This window comes from Ursus maritimus, unplaced genomic scaffold (genome assembly GCF_017311325.1).
Source record: "Ursus maritimus isolate PB19 unplaced genomic scaffold, ASM1731132v1 scaffold_18, whole genome shotgun sequence".
Lineage (NCBI taxonomy): Eukaryota > Metazoa > Chordata > Mammalia > Carnivora > Ursidae > Ursus > Ursus maritimus.
This window is the reverse complement of record NW_024424230.1, coordinates 50523404-50542968: the sequence shown is the minus strand read 5'-3', so window position 1 is coordinate 50542968 and position 19565 is coordinate 50523404. Positions and strand designations below refer to the sequence as shown.

The window sequence follows — 19565 nt, the reverse complement described above, 5'->3', positions numbered from 1 at the left end:
TACTGAGTATGGGCATCTTTTAATGTTTTCACTGTTATGTTGGGTAAATTTCTCATTTTAATATGGAAAAATATAGGTGAGTGTATGTAATGAGTTATCTTGACAAAACTTACCTTAATTCTGATATGCTAGAGCAAATTATACAGTTGGCTAAATCTTCAGTCCATTTATTTATTCAGCCAGCAAACATTTTTGTTAGCCTGCTGGGAGTAAGCTACCATGTAAGCACTGGTGTTTCAGCAATAAGAGGTACAAAGTCCCTGCTCTATTTTGCGCTGTCTCACATGTTCTTTTCCATGGAGTTGTTAGATACAGAACAGTGTTGGTATATCCGATTTGTACCTAGCCCTCAGATCAGTCATAAAGAGCTATTGAAAGTGTACTGGATTTTTTTTTTAATGATAGTATATGAATCGTTCCTCTCCTCAGAAATGAAGTTGAGAATTGTAGGATATATATCAACTGATAGATGACACTAGTAACTTTATACAGCATCACAGTTTTCTTGTGTTTCCATGGATGTCTGTGCTACATTTTATCATTGGTACTAGTTCTTATTAATAGCAGATAAGGCTTAGGTGACCTTTTATCACTCATTATGCTTGTAGTAATAATAATAATAATAATAATAATAATAAATAGTAATTTTTTATTTGGGAAAGCTTATTTCCTTAGTCCATACACTTTTCACTGATTTTGACTTCACTAGTCAATTAACCTCTTAAAGACTGAGATACTATGGAAAATGTGATAAAAAAAGAAATACTAATATATTTCAAAATACCAATATTGTGATAGATGGCAACATAATTTTCTCCCTGTAATTTACTCTTTAGAAACGTAAAAGATGTGTTGTTTTCAATCAAGGTGAATTGGATGCTATGGAATATCATACAAAGGTAAGGTGTAAAATGTTCTTTAATGACATTGGAAGATTAATGTGAAGTAGTATAAATGAACAATATGAATAAGGATGTTCTTAAAAATTAAGCAATTATTTTGATCTAAGTTAAGAATTTAATAGAGTGATTTATTTTTACTTTTATAGTAATAAACAGTTCAAACCAGTTTTTATTAAAATTTTATATACTTCTATTTTACTATTTAACACAAGTAAACTTATACTATATTGGTTAAGTTTAGAAATTTGATAAGTTTTAAAGTCTCTTGTCCATAGGTAAAACAACTTATTAAGATAGTTGCAGAAGAGAGTATGAACGATGTGAAGGAAGTATTTTTAGAACATAACAATAAAGGGACCTAGTAAAGAAATGAGAGGAAGCAGAGGGTATCCAAGTATTTTAAGCTTTAACTCTCTAAGGAACCCCTTTGATTGAAATGGGAAAATTGGGGCTGGAATTTGGCTTAGGAGGGATGGTAGTAAACGCAGTCTTGGACATGTTGAGTTAATTTGATGGTGGGACCTAGGATTTTTTTCTCTTTTTTGTTGGAAAATATACATAATAAAATTTGCTGTTTTACCATTTTTAGGTGTATAATTCAGTGGCATTAAGTACATTCACAATATTGTGCCATAATGACCATGCATCCATCTCCAGAACTTTTTCATCATCCCACATAGAATCTACACCGGTTATTTTTTAATTTTTTTATTTTTTACTGAATGAATCTATCTGTGCCCCTCCCTTTCTTCTTATCTAATTCACTTATTTATACATTTATTCACTCATTAAGTACGTTAATTCAGTTTGCTTACAAATATTCATTAAGTGCCAACTGTACAGCAGAAAGTGTTATCCCTGGGACTTCAGTATAAGTACGGATAAACACAGTGCTTCTGTTTCAGCACTTAGGTTCTTGAGGGACACGGATGACTAAATTAAACTAAGTATCATAAAATGCACTATCATAGGACAATTCTAGGGTACAATGAGAGCACATAATGTGCGTGTCCAACTTACACTTGAGGATGGGGTATCAAGGAAAGCTTTATGGAGGCACTGATTTTGTTTGAGTCTTTGTAGTAGGCATTAGTCATGAAGAGGGTGATGAAGGGTATTCTAGGCTTTGAGACTAGCATTTTGTTAAAGTTTAAAAGCAAGATGTAATAAAGCTTGTTTAAGGAGCTGAAAAAGGTTCAGGATAGCTGGGCTGTGGAATGTGGAGAGAATGGTTAGAGGTGAAACTGGGGGAATAAGAAGCCACAGATCATTTGAGATTTTACAAGACTGTCTTACGACATTTAGAATTACAGGTGTTGGGAAGCTGTTGAAAGCAGATGACATGATCAGATCTGCATTTTATTTAATTTATTTAATATTAACTTTATTTTTAGATAGATAATGCATTCATTTGGTAAAGTTCAAAATGTACGAAGAATATATAGTAGGTCTTTCTCTAATCCGTATCCCTCAGTCAACCTGCTTTCTCCTCTCAGTGTATTTGTCTAGTGGTGGTGGTGTTCATATATGAAATACAATATGTACATATATTCCCCTTCTCCGGTTTTGTTTAGGTGGTAGCATACTTGATACAGTTTTGCACCTTGATTTTTTTTTCCCTTCAGATAAACATACTTTACAGATTGTTTTATGTCACATTGTCTTTCATACTTAATTAGTCTTGAACTGTTTACATTTAGGTATATTATACACATGCTGTTGTCCATACATATGTGTGTATCTGCAGGATACATTTCAAGCAATTAAGCTGTTGGTCAGAGCTTTGAACCTTTTGATAAATACTGTCAAATTACTGCTGTAGAGGTTTTATCATCTTATTAGCAGACCAGAAATGTGTAATTTTGCCTGTTTTCCCACATCCTTGCTATCACAGTATGTGATGTGTTGTTTTTGATCTTTGCCAATTTTATGGGTAAAAAATAATATTTCAGTATGACTTTAATTTGCATTCCCTTATTAAGAGTGTAGTTAAGTATTTTTACATACATTTAAAAACCATTTGTATTTTTTTATGTAAACTTTCTTTTGCATATTAAAAAAATTGTGTCTTTAATTTATAGGTGCTCTTTATATGTTAGGGGAACTAGTACTTTGTTTCTGATAAAAATCGCAAATATATTTTTACCAGTTTGTCATTTTAATTTTAATTATATATATTTTTTACCACATACACAGTATTATATTTTTATTTAGTTGAATTTATTTTTTTTTCTTTTATGACTTATGGATTTTTGAGTCATAATTAAAAAGGTATTTCTTCTTCAAGGCTTTAAAAGAATTTTTCCATGGGGAAAAAATGAATTTTCCCATTTTTTTTTCTAGAATATTATTTCATTTCACATGTATATCTTCGATTCATTTAGATTTCATCGTGGTATGAAGTGTGAGTTACACATACCCATATGTATTTGAGTTTATTTCTGGATTTTATGTCTTAATTTGTCTTATCTTCCAGTCTCTTTTCAGGTTTTATAACATGAGTATGTTTTAATATTTGGTATGCTCACCCTCCCTTTTATCCTTATTGCTGTTTTACAGAGTTTTTCTATTTGTTTGTTTGTTTATTTTCCCATATGAATTTCCCATTAGGATCAATTTAATTCTGGTTAGAAAAAGAAGCAATTGGAATTTTTATGGCATCAAATTTGTAAATTAAATTAGGGCCTACTGACATCTTTAAGATGTTGATAACACAAATATGTCTTTCCATTTGTTTCAGTTTCTTTTGTCATTCTATAAGATTTTCTTTATAAAAATCTTGCCAATTTCTTAAGTTGCTGTACTTTTTTCTTTTTTTTTTCCTTTTAATCTCTGGGGTTTTCCAGGGAGTACCTGTAACTCCTGAAAATAGGAATACTTTTAATTATAGCTTTCCAATTATTTTATCTCCAATTTATTTTTCGTTTGTAAATGTATAGGCTAGAAAATACAATGTGGTATTAAATCACGACAGTATGTATCCTTGTCTTGTTTCTGACTCAGTGGAGATGATTTCATTACTAAGCATAATACTGGCTTTTGGACTGATCTGCAAATAGCATGTTAAGGAAGTTTCCATCTGTTCTTTTTTATTACCCTTTTTTTTTTTTAAAAGAGATTTTATTGATTATTTGAGAGAATGCGAGAAAGTGAGCATGAGTGGGGGAGCAGAAGGAGAGGGAGCCTGATGTGGGGCTCAATCCCAGGACCCCGGGACCATGACCTGAGCCAAGGGCAGACACTTAACTGACTGAACCACTTGGGCACCCCTCCATCTGTTCTTATTTATTATTATCAAACATGGTTATTTAATTTTATGAAATGTTTTTTAAGCATCTGTGGAGATTTTTGAAAAGGTGATTTTTCTACTAATATTTCGTTTTGATTTTTCCTCATGTGTAACCATCCTTGTGTTTGTAGTATATATTCCAAATGACCAGCTGTCAGTGCCTCTCCTCACTCAGAGATGCATGGTAAATTGTCTCCCATTTGCCTGGTGAATCATGAGGTTTCTCAGTCTGAATACTGGAAACAGGCACCATTCTTGGCCCTGTGGGAACTTCTTGGCTCTGTGGGAGCTGCTTCTATCCTTTGGGTGGTTCTTTTCCTGGCCTTGGATAATTCCCTCATACACGTAAGCACATCAGTACATAGGGGGATTTCTCCAGTGTGACTACATACAGATCTACATAGTTCTCTCTCTGTGTAGCTCTTTTCTGTCTGGTACTCTGTCCTGTGAATTCTTGTCTTGACCTCCCTATATTCTCTGCTTTGTATACTCAGCTCTGGATTTTTCCTAGGCTCTGTCCAGATTCTTTTTTCTTGTGGCCTGGAAACTTCCCAGGCAGTTTGCTGGGGCAGTCATAGGGCTTACCTATGATTTCTTTCATTGTCCTTTATTGCCTGATGTCCTATGTCTTGAAAGCTATTGTTCCCGAGACTCCATCTTGGTTGAAAGTAAAGTCTTTGGCTGCTTTGAACATTTTTTCTTTATTATTGATTTTTAGCAATTTGATTATGATGTTCCTTAATGCAGTTTCCCCCTCCTCTGTTTTTTGAGCTTGAATCTATGAATTAATAGTCTTCAGCAAATTTGGAAATTTTTTGGCCATTACCTCTTCAAATATTTTTTCTGTCCTCTTCATTTTAGATACTTTTGTGTTGTTTTCAAGTACACTAATCTTTTCTTCTTCAGTGCCTGCTGTTAATACAACCTAGTATATATTTCCTTTTTGCATTGAACAGGCATACCTTGTTTTATTGTGCTTTGCTTTATTGCACTTTGCAGATATCACACTTTTTAAAAAATGAGAGTTTGTGGCAACCCTGCATCAAACAAGTCTATCAGTGCCGTTTTTCCAACAGCATTTGCTCACTTTGTGTCTCTATATCACATTTAGATAATTCTCGCAGTATTTTAAACTTTTTTGTTATTAGAACATTCGTCATGGTGACCTGTGATGAGTGATTTTTGATGTTACCATTCTCATTGTTTTGGGGCAGCACAAGCTGCGCACATATAAGATGGCAAACTTAATTGATAAATGTTGTGTGCTCTCACTCCTCCACCAACAAGCCATTCCCCTGTCTCTCTCCCTCTCCTTGGGCCTCCCTATTGCCCGAGATACAGCAGTCTTGAAATTAGGTTAATCAGTATCCCTGCAATTGCCTCCAAGTGTTCAAGTGAAAGGAAGAGTTGCATGTCTCATACTTCAAATTTTTTTTTTTAAAGATTTTATTTGAGAGAGAGATAGTGAGTGAGAGAGAGAGAGAGAGAACACGAGCAGGGGAAGGGGCAGAGGGGGAAGCAGAAACCCTGCTGAGCAGAGCTCAATGTGGGGCTCCAGTCCCAGGACCCTGGGATCATGACCCGAGCTGAAGGCAGATGCTTAACTGACTGAGCCACCCAGGTACCCCTATTTTTTTTTTTGAAGGAGAGCGGGGGCAGGGAGGTAGAAGGGCAGAGGGAGAGGGAGAGAGAGACTTAAACAGGCTCAACAGCCAGCACGGAGCCCGATTTAGGGCTCGATTTCATGACCTGAGATCATGACCTGAGCCGAAATCAAGAGTCGGATGCTTAACCAACTGAGCCACTCAAGAACCCCAATATGTCTTATGCTTTAAATCAAAAGCTGGAAATGATTAAGTTTAGTGAAGAAGGCAGATTAAAAGCTGAAATATGCTGAAAACTAGGCCCCTTGCAGCAAACTGTTAGCCAAGTTGTGAATGCAAGGCAAAAGTTCTTGAAGGAAATTTAAAGTGCTAACCCAGTGAACATATGAATGATAAGTGAAATCAGCCTTATTGCTGATATGGAGAGAGTTTGAGTGGTCTGGTTAGAAGACTGAACCAGCCACAACATTCCCTTAAGCCAAAGCCTAATCCAGAGCAAGGCCCTGACTCTCTCCAGTTCTGTGAAGGCTGAGAGTAGGTGTGAGGAAGTTGTAGAAGAAGAGTTTGAAGCCAGCAGAGGTTGGTTCATGAGGTTTCAGAAGCTGCCTCTGTAACATCAAAGTGCAAGGTGAAGCAGCAGGTGCTGATGGAGAAGCTGCCGCCAGTGACTCAGATGAGGCAGCTAAGATCATTACCTAGGTGGCTACACTGAACAGATTCTCAATGTAGATGAAACACCCTTCTGTTGGAAGAAGATGCCATCTAGGAATTTCATAGGTAGATGAGGAGAATGCCTGACATGCAAGTTTGAAGGAACAGGCTGACTCTTCTGCTAGGGGCTAATGAAGCTGGTGACTTTAAGTCGATGTCAATGCTCATTTGCTATTCTGAAAATTCTAGGGCCCTTAAGAATCATTCTAAATCGGGGCACCTGGTGGCTCAGCTGGTTAAGCGTCTGACTCTTGATTTCGGCTTGGGTCATAATCTTGGGGTCCTGGAATCAAGCTCTGTGTCAGGCTCCGTGCTCAGCAGGGAGTCTGCTTGAGGATTTTCTCCCTCTCCCTCTGCCCCTGTTCATACTCTCTCTCTTTCTCTAAAATAAATAAATCTTAAAAAAAGAATTATGCTAAATTTACCATGCGTTGGCTCTGTAAGTGGAGCAACAAAGCCAGGATGACAGCACATCTGTTTACAACATGGCTTACTGGATCTTTTAAACCCCCTGTTGAGACCCAGTGCTCAGAAAAAAAGATGCTTTTCAAAATAGTACTTACTAATAATGCACCTGGTGACCCGAGAGCTCTGGTGGAGATGCGCAATTAGATGTATGTTGCTTTCCTGCCTGCTAACACGAAATCCATTTGGCAGCTCATGGATCAAGGAGTAATTTCAACTCAAATGTTATTATTGAAGAAATACATGCCATAGGGCTGTAGCCTCCACAGACAGTGATTCCTCTGATGGATCTGGGCACAAAGTCAGTGGAAAGTCTTCTGGAAAAGATTCATTATTGTAGATGCCATTAAGAACATTTGTGATTCATGGGAAGAGGTCAAAATATCCACATTACCAGGAGTGTGGAAGAAGTTGATTCCACCTCTGTGGGGAACCTTGAGGGGTTCCAGACTTCAGTGGAGGAAGTCACTGCAGATGTGGTGGAAACAGCAAGAGAACCAGAATTAGAAGTGGAGCCTGAAGATATGACCAAATGGCTGCAATCTCATGATAAAGCTTTAGTGGAGGAGGGGGTTGCTTCTGACGGACGAACAAAGAAATGGTTCCTTCAGGTGGAATCTACTCCTGGTGAAGATGCTGTGAGCATTGTTGAAATGACAACAGAGGACTTAGAATATTCCATAAACTTAGTTGGTAAAGCAGTGACAGGGTTTGAGAGGATTGACTCTAATTTGGAAAGAAGTTCTGTTGTGGGTAAAATGCTGCATTCATGAAGAGTCAATTGATGCAGCAAACTTCGTCGTTGTCTTACTTTAAAAAATTGCCATGGCTGCCTCAGCCTCCAGCAACTACCACCCTAATGAGTCAACAGCTATCAACACGGAGGCAAGACCCTCCACCTGCAAAAAGAATATGACTTCTGAAATTTCAGATAATAGTTTGCATTTTTTAGCAATAAGGTATTTTTAAGTTAAGGTATATACATTGTTTTTAAGGTTGTAATGCTATTGAGTCCTTAATAGACAATGGTACAGTATAAATATAACTTTTATATGCACTGGGAAACCAAAAAATTAATTTGACTCACTTTATTGCAATAGTCACTTTATTGTGGTGGCCTGGAACTAAACCCCCAACGTCTCCTGTATGGGACTAGGAATTTGATTTTTAACAACTTCCAGGTGATTCCAATGGAGGTAGTCCAAATACCGTATTTTGAGAAAGACTGCACCAAAGGGACAAAAAAATGTAATGATTATAGAAAATAACATATAGTCTGATTTATTAAAAAACAGGTGAATCTTTTGCAGCTTACAGCCCTTGCCTTCAATTGATTGACTTTATTGCAATAACTTGGCTTTATTCTAGTGATCCGGAACCCAACCCACAATATTTCTGTGGTATGCAGTTTTCTTCTTTAGAAGCTTGATTTTTTAAAGTAGTTTTTGTGTCTCTTTAACATTCTCATTTTTTTCTGTACCTTTTTGAACATACGAATATGGTTATAATAAGTGCCTTATTATACTTTTCTACTTTTGTTCCTAATCTTTTAAATGGGCTGCAAGTAAACCTATCCAGCCTTTTCTACTCTTTGTATCATCTGTGTTATTCCTGTGTGTTTCTATTGAGTTCTGTTATTTCTCTATAATGTGTTACATTTTCTTGCTTCTTTATATTTCCGGTAATTTTTTATTTTTTGTAAGACATTTCAATTTTAGTTTGTTGGGCACTAATATTTTCATATTCCATGAAAGCAACATTTCAATTCCATAAATAATCTTGAACTTTGTTTTTGGACAAAGTTACTTTGAAATTGGTTGATCCTTTTATGACTTTGTTTTAAAGTTTTGAAGCTTGTTTTAAGGTTTTTTAGTTAGGACCAGAGCAGTCTTTAGAGCTATTTTTCCCCCCACTCATGAGGCAGTATACCCTTTTGAGTAGTCTACCTGATGCCTTGTAAATTAGGAGATTTTCCGTTTTGGCTGGTGGGAGCACTGTTCCCAGCCCTGTGTGAGCTCTGTGGATTGTTGCCTCTGATCATTTCACATCATTTCTTTCCCTGACCTTGGGGAGACTTGAGTGGACCTTCCTGCAGCTTTTGAGAACTCTATCTCTGTGCAGCTCTCTCCTCTTTGGTATCCTGCCCTGCAAACTAGCTGCTTTGACCTTTACAGACTTCCAGCTGCATCTTCTCAGCTCAGAGACTGTTGGACTCTGAATGGGTCTCCTTCGCTGTGCTGCTGCCTGGAGACTTTCTCAAGGCAGTAAGCTGGAACAATCATTCGTTTCTCCTTTTTTGGGACCAGTATTTTTCACTACTTGACATCCATCTAAGGTCTGAAAGCCTTTTAAAAAAATTACACTATATCCTTTTTTAAAAAGTAATTTCAGATGAAAAGTTAAATCTGACTTCTGGTATTGCATCTTTCCCAGAAGCGGAACTTAGATTTTAATTTTCTAATTATCGTAGTTGTATTTTTGCAAAACTTTGTTTAGATGTTTGTTTAACAGTTACTTTTTTTTCTTTACAATTTAAGAAGTATACATTCAAAGGTAAGTTTATTTTAAAATTAGATCACTAGAAAAATTTAATATTAAATGTGATTTAAATTCAGTTTGCTTTATAGATTAAAATTCTGCTTTCTTCTAGAAACAGTCATGTTATCAAATTCATCTTTATTTCAGATTCATTTTAATACATTTTTAAGAATGTCTTTTTATGTGCATTGCTTGGTTATTTAATTGTAAGTGATATGAGGTTTGTTTTATTCCACATTTAAGAAACAGCAATTCAAAGGTATACTTACACATTCTTGCCTTTACATTTTATCATAAACTTATTTTAGTGTAAGCTTTAAAATATTGATTTCAGTCCATAAGTTCAAATATTCAAAGCACAGTAAGAATTTCATTATTTAGAGAATTGTTTTAATGTAAATGATCTTTTAACGTACCTTAACAAATTTTTCTTACAGATCAGGGGACTGATTTTGGATGGCTCTTCAGAGTTAATCCAAGAAGGTCTCAAAAGTGGCTTTCTTCATCCACTTTCTGAAAACTGGGACAAGTGTAGTGAGCCCATTACTTTACCACTTGATACCTGCAATTTGTCAGAATTATGTGCAATGGCAAAGCATTTGCCTTCTCTGAATGAAATGGAACTTCAGGCGTTACAATTGATGGGAGAAGATGTATCTGTGACAGAACAGGATTTATTTTCACGGGTTGTTGAAAACAACTCTAGCTTTACAAAAATGATTACTTTAATGGGACAGAAATACCTGGTGCCACCAAAAAGCAGTTTTCTTTTGTCTGACATTTCTTGCATGCATCCACTTCTGAACTGTAAGTAATTACTGTGTTATTAGAAAAATACAATTTTTTTGTGGCCTCAGAAGTCAACAACTAGTCTGAATGCTGAATGTGGGTCAACATTATGAGGATAGAATAAGTGCTTAATTTTCTCTGTGTGATTTTTTCTTTTAAATTTAATTTTAAAGTTCTGACTTTTGATTTAAAAACATTTAAAAATTTTGAAAAAATTAAAAAATAAGACTGGTGAACAAAGAGTCAAAAAGTAATTGGTCCCCAAAAAAGCAAATGCTTTCACTGCTCTGCACTTAAGAATTCATGATACAATCGGCTTGGCTAAATGATTTTATTTAACTTTTCTTTATAGCAAAGTAGGAGCACTTCAGATATGAATATTAACACCGTAGCCTTTTAGGTGACATTTTAAGCTAGTGTTCTAGTTTATTGTCTAAAATTTCTTGAAATATTTTCCTGTGTAATGTCAACAAAATTTAAAGACTGAAGTCCACAGTCATACACACCTGAATTTGAATTTAGATTCTAAAGCTTAACCGTTCATCTTTGAGCTATTCACTTCACAAAACTGAGCCTCAGTTTCCTAGTTTATAAAATAGTTATGATAATAATCTACTTCTGAAGGTCATTTTGAAGATTAAATGAATTAATCTGCATCAACTCCTTATCTCAGGGATTTATATGTATTTAATAAGTCATAATCTAAGAGATGAAGTAGGAAAGAAATGTATGGTTGAAATTTAATATGCTATTTATTGTTATTTGGATATTTAATATAAAAATTTTAAGTTATTAAATGACATAGTTCATTAAGGAAAAGCTTCTTTTAATTGCTGTCAAGCCATGTTACACATGAGTGTTTATTCATGTCACAGTGTCATAAATTCTTCAGGGTAAATGACAGTATAATAAATTAATGGGAAAATTATGTTATGTTTGAACATTGTTTTGTGTTTTTTATTTTTGTCACTTTTATAGTTTAAAAACCATTACTTCCTCATTTTAATTTGCACTGTTTTGATTATTTGTGAAATTGTACATTTACCAAAATATACCTGTGTTTATAAAAGCAGAAAGGACAGCTCTTCCTTACAGTAAAATTCCAGTTAATAAACGTGGGTGGTATGATGGAACTAGAAAGTTTCTATTTGGCAAACACCATAGTAATTAACTGTCGAAATAGTAGGTGAAAAGATGAGACACAGGGTATTTGCCCAGTTGCAAAGTATCTCCTTACAAGATTCTTGTTAATTACAAAGTGAAAACTGGAGAAACCTGTTAGACAATCCTTTAGCCAAGTGATTAAAGGTAGTATCACCAATAATGAGACATTTTGACATCTTGTATTTCCTGATTACTTGGTAGTATTCTTGCCAAAAGTTAATAATCTAAATTTAATCACAAGGAAATACCAAACCCAAATTAAGAGATATTCTATAAAATAACTGGCCAATAGCCTTCAGCGTATCAAGGTCATAAGTGACAAAGAAAGACTGAGGAACGTTCCCCGATTGGAAGAGATTGAGGAGACATGGCATTTAAGATGCAGTGTGTGATCCTGCTTTGGCCAGAGGAAAAGATACCTGTAGACAATTGAGGAAGTTTTATTATGGTCAGTGTATCAGTTTTAAGATAAGTTATTTCAAAATGAAATACTTAAAAAAAGTAAAGCAAAAAAATGAAAAAACAAAACAAAAACCCATTTAGGTTTGAAAGGACCATATTAATACGGCTGTCAAGACATAAAGGGCAATTACAAATGATTGGTGTCCAGCTAAGTGAGCTGTAGTTATTTTCAGGTAGTCTTTGCAAAAATAGCAATAGGTGAACTTATGTTAAAATCCCTGTGGTACTAAATGATAAGGGAAATCTCAATTTTTAAAAATTATTCTGTTTGAATAAATGTTAAGTCCTTTTGTTGCATTCCATTATATCTGTGTCTGTAGTCAATGCACTTTAGTTTTTAAAGTGATCACCTACAGAATCTGGTAGGTGTTTTCTGAAGTTGTGCGTTTGTTTTCAGGTAGGAAAACATATGATGTAATTGTGATAGATCCACCGTGGCAGAACAAATCAGTTAAAAGAAGTAACAGGTAAGTGTAAATAAATTGTCTATTAGATATGCCTTGTATTATTGTTGTTGTTGTTGTAGTTGTTGTTTCGTGTTTCAATTAAGTAGGCTCCATGTCCAGCAAGTAGGCTCCATGTCCCCACCTCAACGTGGGGCCTGAACTCACGACCCTGAGATCAAGATCTGAGCTGAGACCAAGAGTCAGGTGCTTAACTGACTGAACCCCCCAGGCACCCCATACTTTTCTAAAAGCTATTGTCCTTTTTACATTCTGGTTATATTGCTAAACGTATTACTTTGGGATGTGGGTTGTCTGAAGCTACTAAAATATTTTCAGTTCAGTTTTGAATTCCCTTAATTAGGTAATTGTCTTGCACTACAATGACGTATAGGTATAAGAATGTCACAAATAATATACTTACTAATGACTGAGGTTACTGACTGAGCCAGTTCAGGGGTATTGCCGTAACACCAAAGGGCAACATTTTTGCCTCCTTTGATATCACATTTTAAAGTTTAGAAATATGTGCCAAAATAGGGCATACCTTGTTTTGTCGTGCTTCACTTTATTGTACTTTGCAGATATTGCCTTTTTAAAAAATAATTGAAGGTTTGTGGCAGCCCTGCATTGAGCTCATCTATTGGCACCAGTTTTCCAACAGCATTTGCTCTCTTTGTGTCACATTTTGCAATATTTCAAACTTTTTCAATATTATGTTTGTTTTGGTCTTCTGTGAACAGAGATTATGACTCACCGAAAGCTCAGATGATGGTTAGCATTTTTTAGCAATGAAGTATGTATGTTGTTTTCTTAGACATAATGCCATTGCATACTTAGTTGACTACAGTATAGTGTAAACATAACTGTTACATGCACTGGAAAGCCCCAAAATTATATTTGACTCACTTTATTAAAGTGATATAGCTTTGTTGTGGTGGTCTGGAACTGAACCTGCAGTGTCTTTGAGGTATGCCTGTATAGTTTTCCTCAGGAGCTGCTATGAATGAATTTGTCTATTCCATCTTAAATTTGTTTTATGTCTCCTTTTTTGTTTATGTCACCTCTTAGAGTGATCAGTTCAATTAATTACTGAGAGGACATTTCCTTTTAATAGCTTTTTAAAACTTTTAAGTTTTTCTCTCCATTCTAGTGAATATCTTCAGTTCTATTTCCTCTCAATGTTCAATTTCTAGCCTGGCAATTCTGTTACCTTGACTTCAATTTCATATGAAGTTTCTTTATCCCCTCAATTATCTCCAGCTTTCTTATGCTTTTTTGTTTATGAGCTCTACAATGGGATTTTTTTTCTCTTAAAGTTGCAAGAATCATACAAAATATTCATGTATCTGTTCTCTATGTGTTTGTGTGTGTAAATATATCTATACATAATTTTTTAAAAACCATTTGAAAATAAGAGAAAATAAGGTGCTTTGAAATAATTTCATTTTATATTTCCTGAAAACAAAGAAATTCTCTCGTATAATTACAACGCAATTGTCAAAATAGGTAATTAACATTGATACAGTACTGTTATTGATAGTATCTAATCCATACACTTTATTCCAGTTTTCCCAGTTATCCCAGAAACGTCCTTCATAGCAAAATAAAATCTTGGATGATGACTTATATTCGCTTGTCATGTCTCTTTAGTATACTTTTTAAAAAAGATTTATTTTATTATTTGCGAGAGAGAAAGAGAGAGAGAATGAATGAGGAGGAGGGGCAGAGGGAGAGGGAGAGAAAATCTCAAGCAGACTCTGCGCTGAGCGCAGAGCCCAATGTGGGCTTGATCTCAGGATGCTGAGATCATGACCTAAGCTGAAACCAAGAGTTGGAGGCTTAACCCATTCTGCCACCCAGGTGCCCCTCTTTAAAATCCTTTAATTTGGAAGTTCCTGAGTCTTTTCTGGTGTTTCATGAAATTGACATTTCTGAAAGCAGCAATAGAAAACTAATACGGCATCTATTGCTGAGTCTTGCCCAAATCAATTATTATTAAGGCAATTGCCAAATGGTGATTGTATATGTGTGGGTTTATTTTTGGGCTCTCTATTCTGTTGCATTGATGTTTGTGTGGTTTTTTTTTGTACCAGTACCATACTGTTTTTATTAGTATAGCTTTTTAACATATTTTGAAGTCAGGAAGCATGATAACCTCCAGCTTTGTTTTTTTGTAAGATCACTTTGGCTATTTAGGGTCTTTTGTGGTTCTATACACATTTTAGGACTCTTTGTTCTAGTTCTGTTAAAAATGCCATTGGTATTTTGATAGGGATTGTGTTAATTCCTTTTTTTTTAAAAAAAGATTTTATTTATTTATTTGAGAGAGAATGAGTGAGAGAGAGAGAGAGATATTGAGAGAACGAGAGAGGCAGAAGGAGAAGCAGACTCCCTGTGGAGCAGGGAGCCCAATGTGGGACTTGATCCCAGCGCCCTGGGATCATGACCTGAGCTGAAGGTAGACACTTAACTGACTGAGCCACCCAGGTGCCCTGATAGGGACTGCATTAAGTCATTAATCTGCATTAATCATTGTTAGACATTCTAACAATATTAATTCTTCCAGTCCATGAGCACAGTATATATTTCCATTTATGTGTTGTCTTCAATTTTTTTCATTTTATACTCTTCAGAGGACAGGTCTTTCACAGGTTAAATTTTTTTCTAGGTATTTTTCTAGGTATTTTGTTCTTTTTGATGCAGTTGTGAATGGGATTGTTTTCTTGATTTTTCTTTCTGATAGCTTGTTATTAGTGTATAGAAATTCAACAGATTTCTGTATGTTCATTTTGTATCCTGTGACTTTACTGAATTATTTTAATAGTTCTAATAGTTTTTTGGTAGAGCCTTAATGGTTTTCTATATATGATATTATGTCATGTGCAATTAGTGACAGTTTTACTACTTTTTCAATTTGGATGCCTTTGATTTTTTTTTCCCTTGCCTAATTGATGTGGCTGGGATTTCCAATACAATGTTGAATAAATTGTGAGAATGGGTATCCTTGTCTTGTTTCTTATGTTAGAGGAAAAGCTTTTAGCATTTCACCATTGAGTATAATGTTAGCTGAGAGTTTATCATATCTGGCCTTTATTATACTTTGTATGTTCTTTCTATACCTGCTGTGTTGAGGGTTTTTATCATAAATGGATGTTACATATGTCAAATGCTCTTTTGCATCTATTTACATGATCATCTTTTTATCTTTAATCTTGTTAATGTGGTATATTATGTTGGTAAATTTCACTGGATCGTGGTGTATGATCCTATTAATGTATTGTTGATTTTGATTTGCTAATATTTTGAAGAGGATTTTTGCATCTATGTTCACTGGGGATATTGGCCTTTTTTTTTAGTGGTATCTTTGATTATGCTGGCCTTGTAAAATGAGTTTGGTAGCATTTCTTCCTCTTTAATTTTTTTGGAATAATTTGAGAAGGATAGTTACTAACTCTTCTTTAAATGTTTGGTAGAATTCATATATGAAGCAGTCTGGTCCTGGGCTTTTGTTTTCTGGGAGTTTTTAAATTACTGATTCAATTTCATTACTCGTAATTGGAATATTCATATTTTCTATTTCTTTGTGATTCAGTCTTGGAAGGTTGTGTGTTTCTAGGAATTTATCCATTTCTTCTAGGTTTCCTGTTTTGTTGGCATATAGTCTCCTATGTATTTTTGTGGCTTCAGTTGTAACTTTTCTTTCATTTTTGTTTTTATTCATTTGAGCCTTTTCTTTTTTTCTTGATGAGTCTGGCTAGAGTTTTTCAATTTTAACTTTTCAAAGAATCAGGTTTTAATTTCATTGATTTTTTTTCTTTTTTAGTTTCTATTTCAATTATTTCCGCTCTAATCTTTATTATTTCCTTCCTTCCACTAGCTTTGGGCTTTGTTCTTCTTTTTCTAGTTTAGGTTAGATTGTTTACTTGGGGTTTTTTCTTATTTTTTTTAGGTAGGTTTATATTGCTATGAACTTCCCTCGTAGAACTGCTTTTGTTGCAATTTTGGAAAATTGTGTTTCCATTTTCATTTGTCTCAAAGTATTTTTTGATCTCCTCTTTGATTTTTTTGTTTACCCATTGGTTGTTAGTAATGTTTCTTAGTATCTACTTGTTTATTTTATCTTATTATTATTTTTTTTTAGTTTTCTTCTTGTAAATGATTTCTAGTTTCATACTGTTGTTGGAAAAGATGCTCGATATGATTTAAGTCTTTTTAAATTTATTGAGACTTGTTTTGTGGCCTAATATATGATCTGTCCTGAAGAATGTTCCATGTATCATTGAAAAAAATGTGCATTCTGCAGTTTTTGGGTGAAATGTGCTGTATATATATTAAGTCCATCTGGTCAAATATGTTAAGGGCAGTGTTTCCTTATCGATTTTCTGGATGATCTATGCATTGATGTAAGTGGGGTCTCGAAGTTCTCTATCATTATTGTATTAATGTCAATTTCTTCCTTTAGGTCTTTTAATTGGTTTATATATTTAGGTGCTACTATTCTGGGTACATAAATATTTGTAACTGTTATATTATCTTCTTGGGTTGACCTCTTTATCATTATGTAATGCTTTTGTTTATCTTTTGTTGAAGTCTTTGTTGTAAAGTCTGTTTTGTCTGATATGAGTATTGGTACTTGAGCCTTCATTTTGTTTTTATTTGCATGGAATACCTTTTTCCATCCCTTTCTTTTTAGTCTATGTTTGTCTTTAGATGTGAAGTGAGATTCTTGCAGGCAGCATATAGATGGGTCTTGTTTTTTCCAGCAGTTTAGCTTCCCTATGTCTTATAATTGGAGCATTTTTGGCCATTTATATTTAAAGTAATTATTGATAGGCATGTACTTACTGACATTTTAATTGTTTTCTGGTTATTTTTGTACTTCTCTGTTTATTTGTCCTTCCTTTGGTCTCTTCCTTTGTGATTTGATGGTTTTCTTTAGAGTTATGTTTGGGTTCTTTTGTTTTTATTTTTTGTATATCTATTGTAGCTTCTTGGACTGTGGTTCTTACAAAGTATATAAATATATATATTGACCTAGGTATATAGCAGTCTATTTTAAGCTGTTAGTTGTTTCAGTTTGAATGCATTCTAAAAGCACTACTTTTTTACTGCCTCTCAACATTTTGTTTTTGACGTCATATTTTATATCTTTTTATTTAGTGTATCCCTTATCTACTTATTGTAGTTAAAGCTGAGTTTACTTTTTGTCTTTAACCTCATACTAGCTTTTTCATTGGTTCATGTGCTGCCTTTACTACACTTTTGCCTTTAAGAGGGAGATTTTTTTCTTTCATATAGTTTCTTGTTTTTATTCATGGCATTTTCTTTTCTGCTTGAAGATCTTTTAACATTTCTTGTAAGGCTGGTTTAGTTGGGGTGAATTCCTTTAGTTTTTGCTTGTCTGGGAAACCTTTTATCTCTTTCAATTCTGAATGAAAGCCTTGCTGAATAGAATATTTTTGCTTGTAAGTTTTTCCTTTTCAGTACTTTAAATACATCCTGGCACTCCTTCTGGCTTGCAAAGTTTTTATTGAAAAATGAGCTGATTATCTTATGGGATTTTCCTCATCTATGACTATTTGTTTTTTTATTGCTGCCTTCAACATTCTCTCATTATCTTTAACTTTTGCCATTTTATTTATAATATGTCTTGCTGGATCTCGTTGGTTTCATTTTATTAGGGACTCTATGCTTTTTTGCATTGGATATGTGTTTCCTTTCCCAAGTTAGGGAAATTTTCAGCCATTATTTCTTCAAATTTTCTGGCCCTTTCCTCTCTCTTTTCCTTCTGGGACCCATACAATGTGAATGCTGGTATGCTTGTTGTTCCAGAGGTCCCTTAAAAGTGTCCTCATTAAAAAAAAATTCTTTTTTCTGTTTTCTTTGTGTAATTTTCACTATTCTCTCTTCCCAGATTGCTGATTCATTCTTTTCTATCATGTAATCTGCTTTTGGTTCTTTCTAGTGTCTTTTCATTTCAGTTATTGTATTCCTCCACTCTGATTGGTTCTTTTTTATATTTTGTGTTTCTGTGTTGAAGTCGTCACTGTGTTCTTCCATTCCTCTCCTGTGTTTGGTGAGCATCTTTATGATCATTACTTTGAACTCTTTATCAGGTAAATGACTTATCTCCTTTTCTTTAGGTTTTCCTTTTTTTCTGGGGTTTTATGTTGTTGTTTTGTTTGGAACATACTTCTCTGTCTCCTCATTTAGTTTGACTTTCTGTGTGTGTTTCCATGAATTAGCTGTAAAAGCTAACTCTCTGGGTATTGAAGGAGTGGCCTTATGTAGGACTGTCTGCTGCATAGACTGTATGCCTGGTGGCTTTGGCAGCCTGGCTGGAGCTGGAGTGGGCATGGCGTGGAGGTCCTGGGACATGTTGAGCTGTGGCCACTTCTGTGGAATTGCTGGAGTGGAAGTGGGCATAGGGTGAGTATGTCCCAGGATGTGCTGTACTGGGGGCACAGGCCAGTTCGGTCCTGGAGAATGCTGTGTCAGGGCTGCTTTGGCAGGATGGCTGGAGCTAGGGCTGATGTGGTTGGGGACCTGGGGCATACTGCATGGGGACCGCCTTTGAGGGATAGCTGGAGCTGGAGTGGTCCAGGGGTCTGGAGTGTGCTGGGGTGGCCCTACTTGGTTGGTAATGTACCCGGACTCTGCTTCTGTTTACGCTATGAAGGTAGATGCAAAATGTAAAAATGGCGCTTTCTGGTTCCTCTTACCCAGTGAGTTTCATTGGTTCTGTACCTGTTTGTTGAAGGCTATAGCATTAGTAAATGGATTTCCTTCATTTATAGTCTCTCTGCCCTTAAACTGCTATGTCCAGGGCAAGTGAGTCTGTGCATTGGCCCCTCATCAGTATCCTTCTCTACCGTAGGTCACCTAGTCAAGAGTGGGGTTCCTGTTGTATCCATATTTCTTCTACTTTTCCCCATTGGTCCCTTTATCATTTGTTGTATAGAGGCTGTGCAGTCAGCCCTCTCTTCTTCTGGAGGAATGTCTCCATATATAGGTACAGAGTTAGTGTGTGGGAGGAGATGCATTCAGATTCTTCCTGTGCCACCATCTTGGACCCTCTTAGCAAATTTTAATGTTTTCAGTCTGTTCTGTATTTTAGTTACAATGGTGAGTGATCTCTTTTTTTCTTTTATTATTAGATTTTAAACATTGGATGGGGTGCTCTTTGAGATAAGGG

At 35.1% G+C, this 19565-nt stretch overlaps 1 protein-coding gene across 3 annotated transcripts in view; it reads left to right on the top strand.

Annotated features, from left to right (window-relative positions):
* METTL4 (methyltransferase like 4) overlaps nt 1-19565 on the top strand; it is an 80593-nt gene that overhangs the window by 3490 nt on the left and 57538 nt on the right. For all 3 annotated transcript variants that reach the window (XM_040632686.1, XM_008690411.2, XM_040632685.1), the window contains exons 3-5: nt 837-899; nt 9947-10316; nt 12322-12391. In XM_040632686.1, the coding sequence (XP_040488620.1) occupies nt 837-899; nt 9947-10316; nt 12322-12391 (503 nt within the window). The remainder of the gene's footprint in view (nt 1-836; nt 900-9946; nt 10317-12321; nt 12392-19565) is intronic.